This window comes from Dermatophagoides farinae, chromosome 6 (genome assembly GCF_024713945.1).
Source record: "Dermatophagoides farinae isolate YC_2012a chromosome 6, ASM2471394v1, whole genome shotgun sequence".
NCBI classification, from domain to species: Eukaryota; Metazoa; Arthropoda; class Arachnida; order Sarcoptiformes; family Pyroglyphidae; genus Dermatophagoides; species Dermatophagoides farinae.
In genome coordinates, this window is record NC_134682.1 from 2,164,809 (window position 1) to 2,184,992 (window position 20,184).

At 29.2% G+C, this 20,184-nt stretch overlaps 1 protein-coding gene across 5 annotated transcripts in view; it reads left to right on the forward strand.

The window, feature by feature from the left end:
- Window positions 1-18,891, forward strand: part of LOC124493658 (uncharacterized) — a 79,036-nt gene extending 60,145 nt beyond the window's left edge. For all 5 annotated transcript variants that reach the window (XM_075732083.1, XM_075732084.1, XM_075732085.1 and 2 more), the window contains 7 exons: window positions 8,054-8,185; window positions 8,248-9,183; window positions 9,289-9,457; window positions 10,013-10,440; window positions 11,471-12,291; window positions 13,817-14,050; window positions 18,010-18,891. In XM_075732083.1, coding sequence (XP_075588198.1) covers window positions 8,054-8,185; window positions 8,248-9,183; window positions 9,289-9,457; window positions 10,013-10,440; window positions 11,471-12,291; window positions 13,817-14,050; window positions 18,010-18,048 — 2,759 coding nt within the window. In that variant the 3' untranslated portion in view covers window positions 18,049-18,891. The remainder of the gene's footprint in view (window positions 1-8,053; window positions 8,186-8,247; window positions 9,184-9,288; window positions 9,458-10,012; window positions 10,441-11,470; window positions 12,292-13,816; window positions 14,051-18,009) is intronic.
- Window positions 18,892-20,184: the final 1,293 nt, after the last annotated feature.

Below are 20,184 nucleotides of genomic sequence, written 5' to 3' on the forward strand. Positions count from 1 at the left end.
ATTAATCTGCCAATCTTCCTTGACGAAAATTGAAATGGCAGACAAATAACCTCAAACAAATTCACAATACACACAGAAATTGAAATTGTTTTTGTGATCGAAATGTCTTTTTTTTCTTGTTTCTACTACTAAAAGACACCCAAAAAAAAGTAACGACGATGACAATTGACTTTAGCAACGATTGGTTTTCAGTACTGAAATGAATAAAATGGTTTCGATTGCTAAATTCAAGTATGTGTGTGCGTGAGTGTGTGTGTGAATGTGTTTGGAAAGGCGAGTGGCAGAATGAAAATTCTTTAGGATCCAAAAAAAAAAAGAATTTTTTTCTTTTGTCGCATTGTTGAATTGCTTAAAATGAGGATGATGATGATGATCATAATACCGAATAAAACTGAATACAAAAAAAAATGTGCACTAAGGAATCAAAATCGAAAATGAATTGGAATGAATTTGGAATGAAATGAAATGACTTTATAATAAGGATGCTCAAATGAACTGTGACGATGATTTTTTTTTCTCCTTCATCCAATGTTTCTTTTGTCTTACTTTCTTTGGAATTCGAGAGAGAGAGAGAGAGAGAGAAAGATGGATAGAATGAATGAAACAATTTGAAAAATCTTACTTTGTAATGAAATGAATGAATATATATATCGGTTATATAATCATTTAGATTTTGAATTTTTGTAGTTGCTGTTGCTGTTGTTGTTGTTGTTGTTTTATTTCTTTCGTTGGAAAAACTGGAAAAAAAAGAATAAAAAAAAAATTTTATTCTACAATTCTTAAAAATTTCAGATTGTGCGTGTGTGTACAATTTTAAATGGCGTAATAATAATGACGATAATAATAGCTTTCGTTGACATTTATTTGGCTTATAATTCTGGATTCTGAATTCTGGATAATTTCATTATTTTTATTATCATAGAAAAATCAATGGTGACAAATACACGCACACACACCGGAGAGGATTGAATGAAAATCTTTGCCATTTTTAGTGCGTGTGTGTGTGTGTGTGTATTTTTTTCTTGGAAATTGAGCCTCTTTTATTTAAATGCGGCAACAAAAGAAAAAAATATATTTTGAAACGAAATAAAAAGAGCATGAAAAAAAAACTGGTGATTTGCATATTATTATTCACGTGTGAATTGAAATGTGATGAAATACTAGGCTTTATCCTTGATGATGATGATGATGATGATGTGCTTGAAAATTTCATTTCATTTCATTTCTTCGATTAATCAGTGCATACACACTGGCTTAACTTTCGTAACGTGTAAATCCTTAACGGTATTTTTTTTTCTACAAATTCTTTTTCATTTCAAGAATTGTTTTTTTTCCTATCATACACACAGTAACTGTATTTATGAATTTTCACATTGATTTTTTCTGCCTGTTCATGTTTTAATGATGATTTGCGCAGATATTTTGTTGAAAATAATCCCAACAAACGAACAATGAAAATGAAAATTATTTGAAAATTAATAAAATATATACCAATTGCTAATTAATTGCTGTATTCGGTTCAAATGAACCAAAGAATCCATTTTTTTTTCTTGTGAACATTTTCATAATCAACGTACAAACGACCTTGGAAATTTTGAAGAATATGTTCGTTAATTAATGATGATGATGATGCTGATCCTTTTATCAGTGCCTTTTCTATTTTTGATTCAATGGCAAAATGAAAAAAAAACAAAATCCAATTTCTCCCAAGTGTGTGTAAATATTATGTAATGAAATTTAACTTTTTTTTTCGTTGTCGATGTGTTTGTTGTATGTAAAGTTTATGGGTCGCTCGTATCATTGAACGAATAACGAACGTCGTTTATCTCTTTCTCTCTTTCTTTCTTTTTTTTTTTTTACTTTCATCTGAATTCTAAATGATTTGATATAGTAAAAGTGTAAATTATAATCATCATCATCATCATCATAAAATATCGTTTGGTGATTAATTTCAACAAATCACACACACACACACACACACACACACTTACTGAATGAAAAATGTACAGAGAAAAATACAGAAAGATGCAATTTACGACAATCTATCTATTTGTTTCTATTTCTATAATGTATATATATGGTGGTTTATTTTGTTTGTTTGTTTGGTGGTTTGTTTTTTTTTTGTGTGTGTATATATTTAAAATGAAAAATATCATGGCTATAAATTCATCGAATGTTGGTTGTTTGTGTGTGTGTGTGTGTGTGTGATGAAAACAAAAAAAAATTGGTTCTTCTTGTCTTCTGGTAGTTGTGTTTTTACTCTTTTCATTGAGCTTTCTCGTTTTCATCTTTCGTCTATATATACCAATATATAATGGATGAAAATCTCCCAAGACAATTCCCCACTATCTCTCTATCTCTGGATTCATTTTCATTCTTAGTTAGTCGGTTTTTTTTACACTTGAATCTAAGTTGCTCGTTTTTTATTCGTTCTTTAGGTCTGGATTATCATAATTTTCCACTGGTAGAGATCATTTTAATGCATAGATTTAAACAAAACAAAAAAAGATAAATATGGTCTCGGCCACCACATATGGATGAGATTCAAATGAATAAAAAACCAGAAAAAAATGTAAATTTTACCTATTCACTTTTTTGAATGAAAAAAAAAATGGAAACGCCAGATTCCGAAACATTGTTGTTACTGCTTTTTTCTAATTATGTTTATTTAAAAGACCGCCCAGGAATTTTTTTTTTCTGGAGATTTTATTCAGAATCCAAAACAAACTTGGATTCTTGTAAGGAAAATCAATTTTATTTCATTATTCTGGTTGTTTTTTTTTCTCTTTCTTTCTCAAGCGTAATGCAATCGTAATGCATTGCATATGATTATGAATCATCGAAAACGGTATCATTAGTGGCATTAATTCGTGTATATTTTTCAATTAAAAACTGAATATTCATTCATTGTGTGTTTGTATGTCTAAATATCGAACAATTTTTCATGAGGTATAATTTTCAAGTTTTTTTTAGACTAAAAAAAACTTTTAACTAGAAAAAAACCAGTAAGATAATGGAAAAAAATTTATCGAAAAAAATAAACTCCTCAATTCCTTTGAGAATCGTCATTGTTTTGTTTAGTGTGAATGAATGAATGAATGTTCCCTTGATGATGCCATTGTGTAATCATTAGCCATCTTTATTCTAATTTTAAAATCTTAGTAGAATCGTTTCTTTTTTTTAATGGATCCTATCCTATGTTAGCCCCATACACGTCTTTTGATATCATTCTGGAACAATTTTTTTTTTGGTCTACAGTTTTCATACCGGAGGTTAATATATAACAAGGTTCAATGGCCAAATAAAGAACAGGAAATTCAAAAAGAAAACAACCATTGTTTTGTTTTCATTTTGGCAACATCTAACACATGTCAACAGAAATGTTTCTGTTAATGATGCTCACGAGACATCACACACACATATGCATCCATTTATCGTCTGTTGTGGATGTTGATGATAATGCATAGAATGGACGCGTCTATACACGACCCGAATATTGACGACCTTTGACGTTCTTTTTCTGTCTAGTGCAGAAATTATTGCTGACTGCATTTGAATCAATCAATTTTTTTTTGTATCCTGGACGTTTATTTTTTTTTTTTTTTGCTCTTTTATATGATTATTTTATTTATTTTATTGCCGCCTAATGATGCGGATATGGCAATTGTTTTTTGCATTTGGACATCATTTTTCTATTGTTGTTGTTGTTGTCGTTGCTGTCATTCTTATCAGTTGGCCAATTTTTTTTCCTGGTGAAAATAATAACTGTTTTGGTAATAATAAATGTTTGTTTTTTCCACAATTGGGAACAAAAAAATAATTTTCAATATCTATTCCATACCAGGTCCAATAAAATGTAATGGAATTCATTAAATTTTCATAAAATTTAAATTTTTTCTTTTCGATCAAAACAAACGGTAAATTTTTCTCTTGAATTGCTATTTGTCCATTGATGGTCCATCAACCGAAAGATTGAAATTGAAATTCATTTATTTCAATGTTTATAAAATCATCTATAAATACAGCCATTCCTAAAATGACATAATAATAATGATGATGTTTTCTTTGTCGTCTTTTCCATTTTGTTTTTAAAATAATTCTTAGTGGTACCAGACAAGAAAATACCAAACAGAAAAAAATCTTAACGTTTTCAAACAAACAAAAAAAAGTTTTCATTTTTCTTTTTTTTCGAGATAAATGGAATAGAAATTTTTTTTAACGAAAAAAAAACGTAAAATTCATGAATAAAAAAGTCTGTGTCTCTTGTTTGCTGTTGTTGTTGTTGTTGTTTTGACTGGTGGTGTTAATGATGTGTTTTCGATGGCCAAAAAAAAAGAAGAATTTCACAAATCCAAGTGGAAATCCAGTTTTGCAGAATAAAGCAAGAATGATGACGTTTTTTACGGAAATTTTCTCTCATTTTTTAACGAATCATCCGTTAGAATTTTTTTTTCATTTCTTTCGATTCAATTGAATTCGATTCAGCACTTTATTCTGTGCGTGTTTCTTTTTTTTTTTTTTTTTGTTTCTTGTTCTGTCCAAAAACAACGACAACAACAACAACGAACCAAACAACAAATTTGGATCGGACAGAACAAAGAAAAAAAAAAGACAGGAAAACATGAAAAAAACAATCAGCCAAACATTCATGAAATGTTTGCGTTTTTTTTTCTACCACACGTAGAAAAAAAGAATGAAAAATCAATCCCCCGAACCAAATAATAGAAAAAACGAATCAAACGTTTTTTTCTTGCCACTTTATATTTCCTTTTTTTTTTTTCATCACATGGTGTTAGTTGTTATTTGGAAGATTCAATTCGAATTTCGATTCAATTGTTCTCTAAATTTTTGTAGTTCTAACAGCAGGAAAAATTGCTAAACTAAACCAAAAAAAAAAACAACGGTAAAGACAATGAATTCTTGAAATTTAATGGAAATTCGTTTGATTGTTGATGGAATCCGAAAAAAAACTGGGCAACCGAAATGAAAAAAAAATTTTACCTTTTATTTCTCACCATTTGCTTGTTCACTTGGCTTTTTCTCAAGAAAAAAATAAAAGAAAAATCATCATTTCCGCTCTTTCGGTGCGGTTTTTTTTCTCGCCTGGGTTTTTACTTCATAATGTCCAGTTCAATTTATTTTTATCATAATTTTTTGTTTGTTTTTTTTTAGGTTTTTCTTTGAAAGTTTATGTGGATCCAATAGCCGATGGTTAGATGATGATGATGTGGAAATCAAAGAATTTTTCATCAATTGCTTTTCACAAAGTCAAATCCTCCAACTATGAAATAGTGGAAGAATTATCTGGAAAAATTTTTCTTTCTTAAATTTTGGAATTTTTTTTCATCTTTTTTTTCGGCAATGTCCATTTTTTTAAGAAGCCTTAGTCGTTGATTAGTCCTTTGGGTTTATTTTTTTCTTTGAGAAAAAAATTCGAATACTTTCATTGATGATGATGATGATGATGGTATATTGGTTATTAATAAAAACGTTATCATCACAAATATATAGCCATTGTAATAATGTTAATAAAAAAAAATATTAAATAGTGGTGCAAAACAGAGAAAAAGGTTAATCGATATGAAATCGAGGAACAATTTTGTGTTTTTTTTAGAATCGGATTTTTTTTCTTATTTTTGATTTCGTTTTGGTTCCATTGGATCTTGGGAGCAATATAATGTGATATTTTTTTCGTTTCTTTCTTTTTTCTTTGGATTTTATTTTTGCAAAGTTTTTATGACCATTTTCTCAATTTTCGTTGATTGTCATCATCATCATCATCGTCATCATAAAAGTTATTATTACCTTCTTCTAAAGGAGATTAAATGAAAATGGTGGTAGTATGAATCTCCCCATTTTACAAGTTTTTTTTTGTTACCCACCAATCTTATACGTAATTTTAATTGAGATTTAGTTTAGCGCCGTAGTTGGTGGCAACATTGAGACATTTTCTCTCCACACACGCACACACTATATTCTTTGGAACTTTTTTTTTCATTTCTCAAGTTTTTTTTTCTTTCTTTTTTTCAAAGCAAAAAAAAAATCAATATAATGGCCTTATGTTTATTGTAATAATATCAATTTGATTGGTTTTTTTTTGAACTTTTTTGTAAAGTGGAATAGAGCCAAAAAAAAATTCAAAATTTATGGGGTCATATCTTGATAAGCATCAAATGAAAGAAAGAAAAAAAACTCGGTAATAATAACGGCAAAAAAGAGGAAAAAAAATTTCCAAAAAATAATAATAAAAACATTTGTAATATTAAAAAAAAATCCGGGAAAATTTTCTCATTTTTCATCATCATCATCATCATCTTCCGAATTTGCCTTCGATATATACGTATAAACCTATTGCAAAGAACCTATTCTCATTGCCCAGGAAAATAAAATAGAAATTAATTTCCCTTTAATTAAATTCAGTTTCATCATAATCACCATTTTTCTTTCTTTTTTTTCTTCCTGTTCATCATTCATCGTTATCATATCAAGAATGTGACTCCAGTAGAAAGAAGCAAAAAAAAAAAAGAAGTAAAATTGTATTGAACAAACGATTCATTCGCCTTTTATACATAGAAATTGATTGAAATTCAATCTAAATCAATGTGTGTCTGCGTGTGTGTGTGAAAACTGGCATGAATGAATGAATGATGTGGATCAATCTTTTTCCATCATCATCAAAAATAAGAAAAGATGAAAAAAAACGCTAAATATGGTTGCGTAATGAACTACGATGAACTTTACATCATCATCGTAATAAGTTTGCAGCTATGATGTGATTAAACACTAATGGTAAATTTGATTCATAAAATAAAACTTTATATTGATCAAGTATACGCCAAATACTCGATGGATATTGTTAATTTATGGTGGGTTTAGATTCAAATCAATCAATTAGAAACATTCATTAGATCAAACATCAAACATTCAATATACAAAAACATCACACACTTTGATCATTTACATTTCCAAAACAATCATGTTGTTTTCGATTTCAAATATTTCATATATATGCTCATAGAATTTAAATTGAGATTCTTCTATATTCAATCATTTCGATAACTTGCCGTGTTTCATTTAGTTTGTCATTTGTGTGTGTGTGTGTGTGTGCGTGTCTGTGATATTTAATAGTAAAAAACAAAAACAAAAAAAAATTGGAAAATGGATTCTCAAACTTTTTTTCCGATTCGTGCGTCATGAATATCATCGTTTTATGATGATGATGATCATAATGATGAAGAATCAAAAAAAAAATTTTCACTATTTTCTCAATATAGATAAAATAACGTAATAAGAATAAAAAACAAACTTTATTAAGAAAATCTAGAACAAAGTTTGATAGTTCAAGGCCTGTAGATGAACAAAAAAAAAGTAGTGAACAAAATTGAAATTGAAATTAAACGACAGAATTTTCATCATCATCATGATGATGATCATGAAATGATATGGTTTAAACAACAAAAAAAAGTGAAAAGAAAAAAAAATTCCAAGTAATTTTTTTTCATTGGCAAGTGAGATATATACAAATCAATCACCGATTATCTAAAAATATCAGGAATGAAAAACAAGATCAAATTAGCATAATTTAAAATCAATATTCACCATGTCATTGAACAGTGTTCAATCAATATTGAATTGTTGTTGTTGTTGTTGTTGCCGCTGCTGTTCTAGTATATTCATTCTAATACAATATTCAAAACATTGATTCAATCAATGCTCGTGCTTTTTTATTTTATTCTTTCTCTCTGATTTTAATTATTCTATGACATTCTCGATTTGCTTTTTTTTCCAACCACCACCACTGTCACCACCATACCACAACTTTTTCTTTTTCATTTTATTATGTATTTCTTTATCATGGAAATTTTTTTTCTCTTTGTTATCATTCATGTTTCGAGAACAAGAAAAAGACAAATTCCATTCTCAAACAAAGAAAAAATGTGAATAAAGAATATTGCGATTAGTTTGCTGTTAGCTGAAAAGAAGAAAAAAAATTCTACTGTTCATCAAAATAAAAATTGATTTTTTTCACTTTGTTTATTTTTTTTTCTATTAGATGTACAAGAACAAAATATCACCAAAGTGATTATCGAATCTGTGAATGCTAATCATCGTGGCCGTTATCAATGTTTAGCTGTTAATCAACAAGGAATGGCACATTCAAATTCAATACATGTGGATGTTCAATGTAAGTTTTTTTTCGTTTGCTATCGGTTAATTCATTAATCAGTGATAAAATTTTTTTTTCAGATGTTCCATTCTGTAGGAATCAATATCCAGATGATAATGATAATAAAAAATCTTCATTCGTTAGCGGTTACAATGAAATGACAATTACTAAATCAATAATGAATAATCAGAATCAGAATCAGAATAACAATCGACAACAAAATCAATATGCCTTAGCTATAAATGAATCAATAAGATTACGTTGTGATGTACAATCAAATCCTATAGCAACAAATTATTATTGGACATTAAATACTAACGTTGCTGATGGACATGATCATGAATGGCTTGATGAAACAAAAATTATTGCTCAATCAAAATCACAATATGATAATGAATTATTATATCAAATTCGATCTACGAATAATTATGGAAAATTATCCTGTTGGTCAAGCAACATGATCGGTATGCAACGTAAGCCATGTATATTTTGGATACAAAAAGCTGGTCCACCATCATCATTACATGAATGTTCAGTAACAAATAAAACGACAACAAGTCTTACGGTTGAATGTTATCCAGGTGATAATGGTGGTTCAAAACAGATATTTTTTGCTTATGTTTATCAATACGAACAAAATGATAATAATCATGATGATGATGACGATAATGATGGCAATGATAATGATGAAAATGAATCAAAATCAACGTTCAATGATAATGGTGATGGAAGAAAAATTATCTATTCAATTCGTAATAAGCAATCATCGACGAAAAAGACAACAACAAATCAACAGCAGCAACAACAACTTAAAACGGCTAATATTATCGGTAGTGATGATGGCATTGAAAATGTAAAAATAAATCTTACATCGGAAACAAGTCCAATATTTTATCTGAATAATTTGAAACCTGGAACAACGTATCGTTTAGAATTATTTGCACGTAATGAACGTGGTAAAAGTGATGTCGAAAGATTAACAGTGACAACATTGTTTACGAAAAATACTAAATTAAGTATGTAATGAATGGATTTTTTTTTTTGTTGATAATTGATTAATTAACTTTTAATTTTTTTTTAATTTCACAATTACACACTTGAACATATATATTTATATATAGTTTCAAGCTCATTACAAGAATATGATTATGAATCCCGATATTCAATGATGATTGTTAGTTTTTTACTTACAATTTTATTGATTGTAATCATTGTTTATATTGTTTGTCGTGTAAGACAACGACAAATAACAAGAAAAAATCGTCGTAAAGAAGAACAAATTAAACAAAAGTAAGCAATTTCATTTTTATTTTTTTCCTCATTGAATGTGAAAGCGTTGTAGTTTTTTTTTTCCCCCATTGAAAATCTTCATTTGAGATTTTTGATCAATAATAATAACTCACGAACCATCCAACCAACCAGTAGTTGGTCAATCGATCAAACCACATTATTTTTTATCAGATAGTGGATAGACAACCAAAAAAAAAAAAAAAAAAGACAAACACACGCCCATATGAATTAATCAATCCCAAAAAAAAAATGATTTATCGATGATTGTGTTATGAATTCCAAGTATTATATTTTTTTTGGGTAGGGGCGTTTATCCCTCTCTATCTCTCACTCTGTATTTTATTTTCATTTTTTCGTTTTTGTTTTTTTTTGTTTTGTTTCACTTTCTCCACATCTACACCCGACATAATTTAATGTCTTAAGTTTGAATTGATGATTAAATGAATAAATGAGTAATTGTGTGTGTGTGTGCGAGTGGGTGTGTCTCCTTGGATAAAAATTGATAAAAAAAAATTATTTTTTGACAATTCCAAAAAAATGTATTATTATTTGCAGTTTTGCTTTTTGTCCACCCAATACTACTACTACGACAACGACAACGACGACGACGACCACCACCACCACCACCACAACCACCATGACTACCGGTTCAAATTCAAATCAAACGATAAATCAATCATTCAAACAAAATCATGCAATCAATTATGACTATGATAATAACTGTGATGGTGTTAGTAAAAAAGATGGCAAACGAAAAACGAAACAACAACAACAACAACAACGATCGATTAAATCAGATTCTTCTTCACAGCCAGATTCTTCATTGATGACGATGACGATGATAGTAAATGATGATGTTGATGATCATGGTGATAATCATGGTGATAATGATAAAACATTCATTACTACAGATCAAATGATGATGACGCCAATGATGATGATGACGACGAATAATAATAAACCAGATATTATTTCATTTACTGGTAAGTTTATTTTGATTTAATTTTGTAGTGGCTATTTTTTATCATGCATTACTACAAAGATCTTGAAAATTTGTCGCCAGAAAAAAAATCCATTCAACGATTATGACGATGACGATGATGATGATTGATGAAACCAGAAAGTATAGAAATATTTGAAACAACAAAAAAAACGAATTACAAACAAAGTTGAGTAATTCAATTCACAATACATATATACAATATTAAGGTACAATGCAAACAAAAAAAAAACACACGCATACTAGGGACCTACAGTGTGACTAGGTGATGATGAATCACTTCTGGCCCTAAATATATATATTTTTTTATATGGTACAACGGCAAACTTGGTTGAAAACAAAACATAAAAAAAATTCAGTTATCGAATCTAATATTAGAATAAATCTTAAGCACAAAATAAAACAATGAAATACAAACAACGACGATCATCATCATCATCATCATCATCACATGATAATAATCGAGAACTGTAAGTTGTATTCCTCTTCGTTGTCGTCGTCATCATCATCATCATCATCATAGTTGTTTGTACATTCTATAACCAAACAAGATTAGAATTGAAACAAAAAAAAGAATATTCTTGTGTGTCAAAGTGAGAGAGAGAAAAAAAAAGTTTCTGAATTCAATCGAATATTGAAAATTATCAGATAGAATGAATATATATAAAAAAAGAAGAAAATATCCGTATTGAATGGAAAAAAAGTACACTTTATTATTAAACTTTGTGCAAGAAATGGACACATACACACGAATCGAATCGATCGAGATCGATAATTCCATTGCATTATTATTATAGTTTTGTTTTGTTTTGTTTTGTTTTGTTTTGTTTTTTTTTTTGGTTCATCATTTGTTTGTGCGTAATTCAATCATCGAGTATATTCACACAATGTAACAGTCCATTCGATGATGATGATGATTTGTATGGTAGAATGGTAGAAACAAAACAAAAAAAAATCCGATTTGATACAATGTATTTAATTTTGCACCATTTTTTTGCATCTTTTTTTTGTAGATATAAAAACAAAAAAATCTATTGCTACTGGATCATCATCATCAACATCAACATTATCAAATTCAACAACATCAACTGCAACAGTGTCTGATTTAAATAATAAGCTTAGCTTATTTGTGATTAAAGAAAATCTTTCATCATCATCATCATCACCGTTTGTATCATCGAGAATACAACAACAACAACAACAATCACTTATTGGTGGCAATGGTACGTTAAATCGTCATAAACAACAACAATCTACATTATCAACAACCGGATTAATACATTCCGATTCACCATTATTAGAAAATCATCATTATAATAATAATCATTTTAATCATCATCAATTACAACAATTAACACTAGCGGAAACGACGACAGCATTCCCATCGGATCATATTATTGATGATCATCATCAATCGATATCGGCAAATTATCAATTTGATACACAGCAACAATTTTTTAATACAATTAATAATACAACAACAAATAGTAGTAGTAGTGCATCGGCAACACCACCATTACATCATCAGGTTGCATTTTTAACACCAACATCTGGTTGTATAATACCTACTCACCACCACCACCATCAACAACAACAACAACATCTTCCATCATTTTCACAAATTTTTCATCATCAACAGCAACAACATTCATTATCAACACCAAGTTCATCGATAACTGATACACCACCACCATCAATGATTCAACAGCAACAGCAACAACAACAACAACAACAACCACATTATTTTATTGATACAACCGCTACAACATTACCGGAACAAACAGCAACAATATTGTATACAGCATCACCACAGATTTTATCATTAAATGATAAAGTAAGTGATTGAGTGATTTTTTTATTCTCTCGCTCTTGTTCATTTGACATACAAATTAAAACAACAAAACATGTCTGGAATATATAGGAAATTTTATTTTTTCATTGTTTATTATGGACTATGCAAACATGGACCTTTGATTTTCAAACAACACAAACAAAATGAAACTTTTTTTCCACTGTGTTTCTTAATTCCTAATATATATGTTATGATGATCATGATCATCTATTAGATGATTCTTCTTCAAGCTTTAAGTTTCAAGTTTTATTATATTATATCATTATATTTCTTCATACACACACAGTGTGTTGAATCAGATGTGTAAAAAATAAGAATATTTTCATCAACCGATGAATTCCATAATAAAAGTTTTTTTTTCTTTCTAATAATCATACATGCACTCACACACATACACATGCATTAGTTAACTTGACTATATTCTTGAATATTGTAGTTGTTTTTTTTAGAATCCAATTCACGTTAAGAATCCAATGTATACATATGATATGTCTCCCAAAGGTACAATATATAATGACAAAATGTTGTTGTTGTTGTTGTCTTAGACATTAGAATTATGACCAAACAACAACAATAACAGATCATAATTGTCGTTGTTGTTGTTGTTTGGCCATAATAATCCATAATCTCATTAAGAATATTCACAGATTCCATAATAATAACAATAATAATATCTTAGGCTAGAATGGAGAATATTCTGTGAGTTGTTGCTAACAATATAGCTGCTCATCATCATTTGAATTTATTCTTGATTCTCTTTGTTATTATTATTATTATTATTATGATCATCATTATTCAACGAACAAGTGATGCAAATATCTAGGCATAACGTATGGTTTGGATTGCCCCTAGTGACAATGTCAGATCAGACAAGGATGAAAAGTCGATGACAGACGAAAGTACTTCAATTACATCAAAATTCCTTCTGTTCAATCACTGTTATTGCCATCATCATTCATCATCATTTTTTAATCTATTGGTTTATTCACATATTATCACACAATAATTTATCCAATCATATCAATTCTGTTAACCAATTATAAATTAATAATAAAGTCCATTTATTCGAAACACACAAGAATCATAAGAATAAAAATGTATGTCCATGAAAAAGAAGAAGAACCATATGCATAGGAATGCAAAAAAAAATTCTTCGGTTTATTACTCGCCATTATGTTTCTATTTTGTTTTTTTGTCTATTTGTTACGGTCCATTTAAAAATTTTTTTTCCTGTCTGGTTTTTTTTGGATATGATTCCGGTGTGTGGTTAGATTTAGCTTCAATCGACAGTTACGATGTTAGTGTGTGTGGTTGTGCAACATTAGTAAAAATAGCCATAATTTTATTGATAAGAAGCAAAAAACTTTTCGTTTTTTTCCGGTTAATATTTCTGCTGTCCCCCCATAGTATCATTTTTCCCGACGCACACCCACACCCACACACACACTTTCCGGTGTTCAATCACATAATTCTTATTTTCTTTCTTTTTTTTCTTCAAAATCAACAGATCGATGGTTTTTTATTATCAGCAAGTAATGTTGATAGTAATACTGTAAATGGTTGTATTAGTGATTATTATGGACAAACATCACAATCATCATCATCAACTTTGGCTACTGCTCCTGATGCTGCTGCTACTGCTGTACCGGAAGGAACAACAACGACGACGACAACAACAACAATATTTTTACATCATCCAAATATCAATAATCCAATGGAAATATCTTCATCGGCCGATGAGGTAATTTTTTTCCTAGATCATCATTTTGATACAAAAAAAAATAAGAATACACAATGAATACCAAGATTTTTGAAAAAAAACACACTAAACACAAGTATGCACCATAACGGAAATTTTCTCAATATTTGGTATTCAGTCAATTTTTTCTTTTTTTTCGTTGTTGTTGTTGTTGTTGTCGAGTAATAAATGAGATCAAACACCCAAGAGAGAGAGTGTGTGTGTGTGTGTGTGTGTGCAAGTTGCTTGTGTTATCAAATAAACACGATGGCCAAATGGCTGCAGAAAAAAAATATCTATTCTTTCAAATGTAAAATAAAATGTAAAGAAAAGTGATGACCGAGAAAAAAAAATGCCGAAAATGGAAGAAAGAAAAAAATCGAAAGTGTCTATGTGTGTGTGTGTGTAGTGCAAATAATAATAATAATAATAAAATGAACTAGCCAGCCAATCCATTCATCGAACCCCAATGGCAGAAATAAAATAAAAAAGTCGATTGTGTTATATATATGTGTGTGTAGTAGTTTCAAATGAAAAATTTTCATGTTTTTTTTTCATTCCATTTTCATTTCCATTTCATTTTCGTATCCCAAATCATCGTTTGGCTGACCATCATCATCACAAGTGATGCAATTTTCTTTCTTTTTTTTCTGCAGCCATTTTGTAATGTGTGTGTGTGTGTGTGTGTGTACAACAACAATCGACGTGTGTTTGGGTGTTTATTATTTGAATTTGCTGCTGCTGCTGCTGATGTGTGTGTGTGTATGTTATATGGTCATGGTTTTTTTTACGAAATAATTTTTTTTTTTTTTTTTTGGTTAAATTCATCTCACGCAAACACAGACAACAACAACAACAAAAAAAAACCGAATCAAACACATCATGTGATGTTGAAGAATAAAATGGCCATTTTTTTCACACATAAATATACTGTGTTTGTTTTGGAAGATTCACGGGTTTTTTTTTTGTTGTTGAGAAATTAATGTCCGTTAGCGGTGTGTGTGTGTGTGTGTGTGTATGTGTGTATGGATGCGAATATGAAAAATATCCAAAAAAAAGTACCATAATGATATTACGTTTGTCTGCATGTGTGTGTGTGTGTGTTGTTGCCGGTATTTTTATTTGCAAATAAAATGATGATGAATCTTCGTTGCACACACACACACACACACACACACATTCTAATATGTTTGAACATCTTCTTTTTATTAATATTGCTGTTGTTGGCTGGTTTGCCAATTTTTTTTCACCATTTCTTACCACCACCACAATCATCATGTTAATAATAACCTAGAATGATAACTACCGTTTCCGTTGTTTTATTTTTTTCAACTTTATTTCCGTTTTCTACATAGTTTTGTCCATATTCATCTTCAATTTGAATTAGTTGATGTTTTTTTTCTCTTTTTGATGAAAAATGATTTTTCTACGTTTCGATTATTTAATGATTACAGTGATTCTTATTCCGGATTTATTATTATTATTATTATTGAACCGGTCATTGAATATTTTCATCTTTCGTGATTGAAATAGGACATGGAATACGTAGAAACACGTACTTTGTACTTTTTGTTTCTGTTTGTTAAATTTTAATGAAGAATAATGTTATCATTACACATAATATTCTGATCGATTTTGTACAGGAAAAAATTCATATATGAATTCATTTGTTGTACAAATGAATGAATTGAGATTGAAATTGAAATGAATGATCGTGACCAATAATTGAAAATGAAAATGGTCAATGTTTTGTTGTTGTTGTTGTTGTTGTTTATTCGGATTTTCATTATTCGTTATTTCATGGATTTTCGAGTTTACGTGAAATCAAAACTTTTTTGTTTTCTGGTAAAATCCCATTACCGGGAACGAAAAAAAACGAATCACAATTCAATTCTATTTGCAGTTAATCATTATATTGAAAACAAATAACAAATCGATTTCAATCGATTTCAATTCAAAATAAAAACCATACCAATTTTTTGTATGTACAATAATTGGTATCAAAATAGCCTAGCATGAAATGTGTGTTGGTATGTGTGTGTCTATGTGATCTAATCGATTCGAATGATAATGTGTTTATGTGTGTGTGTGTGTGTGTGTGTGTGGTTGTAAAAGATGTTTCCATTCTGATTTTTTTCTTCTTCTTCTCCCCTTTTTTTCCATATATTAAGTGTTTTTTTATATATATTCCACAACTTTGTTTCTTGGAATCATTTTCTTACGTTTTTTTTGTTTTGTTTTACGAAATCGGAATTATTGTTACCCCATTCTTCTTCCATTTTTTTTATACCAACAACCAACCATTAAATCATTTGATGCATTACCTTAACCACCTATCCGCCTACACACACACACACACACACACACACACACACTTATTCGCCAACCATAACAAAATTCATTCGATTCAGACGAAAATGGATGAATAGAAAAAAAAAGTTATGGATAATAATGGATTGAAAAAAAAATGATGATGGTTGTGGTGGTAGTGGTGATGGTGGTGGTGTTGCTAGTGGGGTTATAATGACAACATTCTTATAACAAAAAAAATAATAAAAAATTCCCATCAAATTCAGGAAAGAAATTTTCCCAAATATTTTCATCTTTACTACTGAAAACAAACCAAAAAAATGTTCAAAAAGAACATTATGACGACGATGATGATGATGATGATGACTGCAACGACATATACGCCACAAACATCATCATCATCATCATCAACTCTATCGACGAAAGAAAAAAAACAGAATGAGAGAATAAAATACATCAGCAGATTGTTAATGATGATCATTCTAACTCAGAAAAAAAGAGAATAGAATTTTTTGGGATTGGGGTGGATGAAAACTAAAAATAAAAAAACCAGGGGCAATATTTTCGTTCATTTTTTTCTGTTTTGTTTTGTTTTGTTTTATTTTATTTTGTTTCCAGCAATTTGTACCAAACAAAACGAAACGGAAAGAAAAAACCGATGAACCAAAGAGACAAAAAGCAAAAGAAAAAAAACAATTTGAGACAGACATAATCAGTGTGCGTGTGCGTGTGTGTGTTTGTGTGTTGTGTGAAAGCAAAAGCGAAAAAAAACCATTTAAATGAAATTTCATCAAGAAAATGAAATAAAATTTATGTTTTACCCGTCAATATAAACGGATCATCATCATGATGATGATCATCATCATCATTGTATAATGTCACATCTGATTCAATTCAATTCAATCCAATTCAATGATGATGATGATGATGATGAGAAGTAAAGAAAAAAAGAAAAGAATTTTGAGAAAATTTTCTTCAGAAAAAAATGAAGATTTTCTTTATTTTTTAATAGAATGATTGGGTGGGTGTATCATTGTTGTAAAAACACAGAGATACACACACACACACACACACACACACACCTACCCATCATCATGATCATTGAACACCTAAATAGTAAAAAAATCAGTGAAAAAATACATTAAATTTTTTTTTGTTGAAATGATAAAGTAAGTGAAAAAAGAAAACGTTTTTTTTGGTAATCGTTTCAAAACAGACAGGCAGACAGACAGAGAAAGAGAGAAAGGAATAAAAGAAACGACAATATAATATACCAATGACACGAACACACACACACACACACGAACAACGAATAGAATCATCATTTCCAAACGAGATTTTTTGGATTCTAGATTCCAGATTTCTTTGAATCTAGAATCCAAAGAAATTCTAGTATCCCCACCATCTTTTTTTTCCTGAAACTTTTGTTCTTATGATTCTTGTGATGATAATTATTCTGGTATTCTTTTTTTTACATGTTTCACTGTTGATGTGCGATGCAGAATATTCTGTATCGCCCACACACATACACACACACACTGATTGTGAAAGGAACAAGTAAAATACCCAAAATCATTATCTAACTAATTTTTCTCATATCTCAATCTTTTTTTTCTCTTTTTTTCCAATTCTTTATACTTTGAAATTCATAGGAAATTTGTGACTTTAATCTACAACAGACCGCTGTATAAACTTCGAGTAATTTATTTGGCCAAAATGGAATGAAAAAAAAAACGTTCACTACGAAGAATATATACCATGTTCCTGGTGTGTGTGTGTGTGTGTGTGTATGTGATGGTTATAATGAAGATGGCACATATCTTGTCTTACCGTTTCAGATTTCAAACATTCAAACAAACGAACGAACAAACGAAGTTGATTGACTTTATGTTTTATTTCGTATGAATCAAACACACACACACACACAAAGTTGTTGGCCAAGAGAAAAAAAATTGCATCCGTACACCGACAACCGACAAATACGAAAAGAAAACAAAAACGAAAAAAAAGATTGTCAGAGTCGTTTTCTTTATCTGGATTTTTTTTCTTCAAGTTCCATTTTCTTTTCTTCTTTTTTTTCCAAACTATCAACTCTGTGATTTCTTCTATATATCATCATCATCATCATCATCATGGTACAAACAAATTCCAATTCATTGTTGTCGGTTTTTTTTCTGTTTCTTCATTGGATTGTTGTAAATAATTTTTTTTCTTGTTTTTTTTCAATTTGAATTGTACGAAAAAAAAAAATCACATCACACACAAATATATATACCCATTATTATTATATTATGTTAAAGTTGTTGGCCTTTTTTTTGTCCAAAATAAAAAATAATTTGACCTTTAAAAATTTTCTTCTTTTTCCCAGTTGTTGTTGTTGCTGCACATGTATCAATCACACACACACAGAAACACACACACACACGGATTACATGAATGTATTTTAAAAAAGAAATCATCTATTTCCTATTGAATTGAATTTGAAAAAAAGGAAGAAAATAAATAAATTTGAATTTTTTTTTAATATATAAAAATCAATTAAATTTGAATGCGATCGCTAAACATACACACACACACACACACAGACATTCATGGATATTGAATAAAAACCCGCAGGATATATCATCATCATCGTATTATCGATGATAAATAATTGAAGCGATAAATTAAAATGCTATGCAAATTAAATAACACATTCACATATGACCAGTGACCTGTATCGATTGTGGACACACACAACTTTTGATAATTTCCTGTCTGGTCTTTTGAATGATGCTTTTTTATTCATCTGTTTCGTTACTATTTACTTGTTTGTATTTGTTTTGTTTGTCAATTATGTGAAAAAAAATTTTCCAGTAATCACAAAAAAAATTGGTATCAAAATAGACTGAAAATGAAAGATATGTAAAGCCAGACCGATTTGCCTCGGAGAGAATTTTTTTTTTTTGGAACATGATCTACATATCAAACAACAACAACAACAACAACAAGAGAACAAGGCATGAATGTTGTTGTTGTTGATGATGATGATGATTCTATCTAGTAGTTTTTCAAAAAAAAAAAAAATTCTTGATTTGAAACGACCGTTTTTTTCCTTTTTTCTTTCAAAAGAAAATTTGTAAAGTCGTTGAATCATCAATAGATGTGTTTTATTTTTCTCTTGTGCAAATTAAATGAATGAATGAATGAATGAATAGCATGAAATGTATGTATATAATAAGATGATTTAATAACGAAAAAGAAATAAAAAGTGAATGAAAAGCAAAAAAAAAGGAAACCTAAATGAATTTGATTTAATCATCAATTGAATTAAATTGTTTATGATCTACAAATGAATCGGATGAATGAAAAACTAACTGCTAAACTGAATGCTCGTTACGATTCGAATATTTTTGGGAACAGAAATCTAACTGTGTACCTAGAATATGGCCAAACCAAATGGTTAAATCCTGATTCCTGATTTTAGACTTGTTTATCGATGATGATGATGATGATGATGATGATGATGATTGAGTGCAAAAATGGTCAGCGATGAATAAATCAGCATAAAATGAAGATGATGTTCATATTTTTTTTTTGCACTGACCAAATATACCGAAATAATCTTTTTGAATAAACAGAATATCTTAATTGGTCATTTAGATGTCTATGATGATTTGGATTTGATGATTGAATAAGAGAATCTATCCAAATATATATATAGAAACTTTGTGTTTGAATAATGTAATAATAGCAGTAGAAAAAAAAAATAAAAAGACAAGATACGATTCTCAATTCTTGATTCTTGATCGTGTTTTTTTTCTGGTTCTACATTTGAATCGAAACTA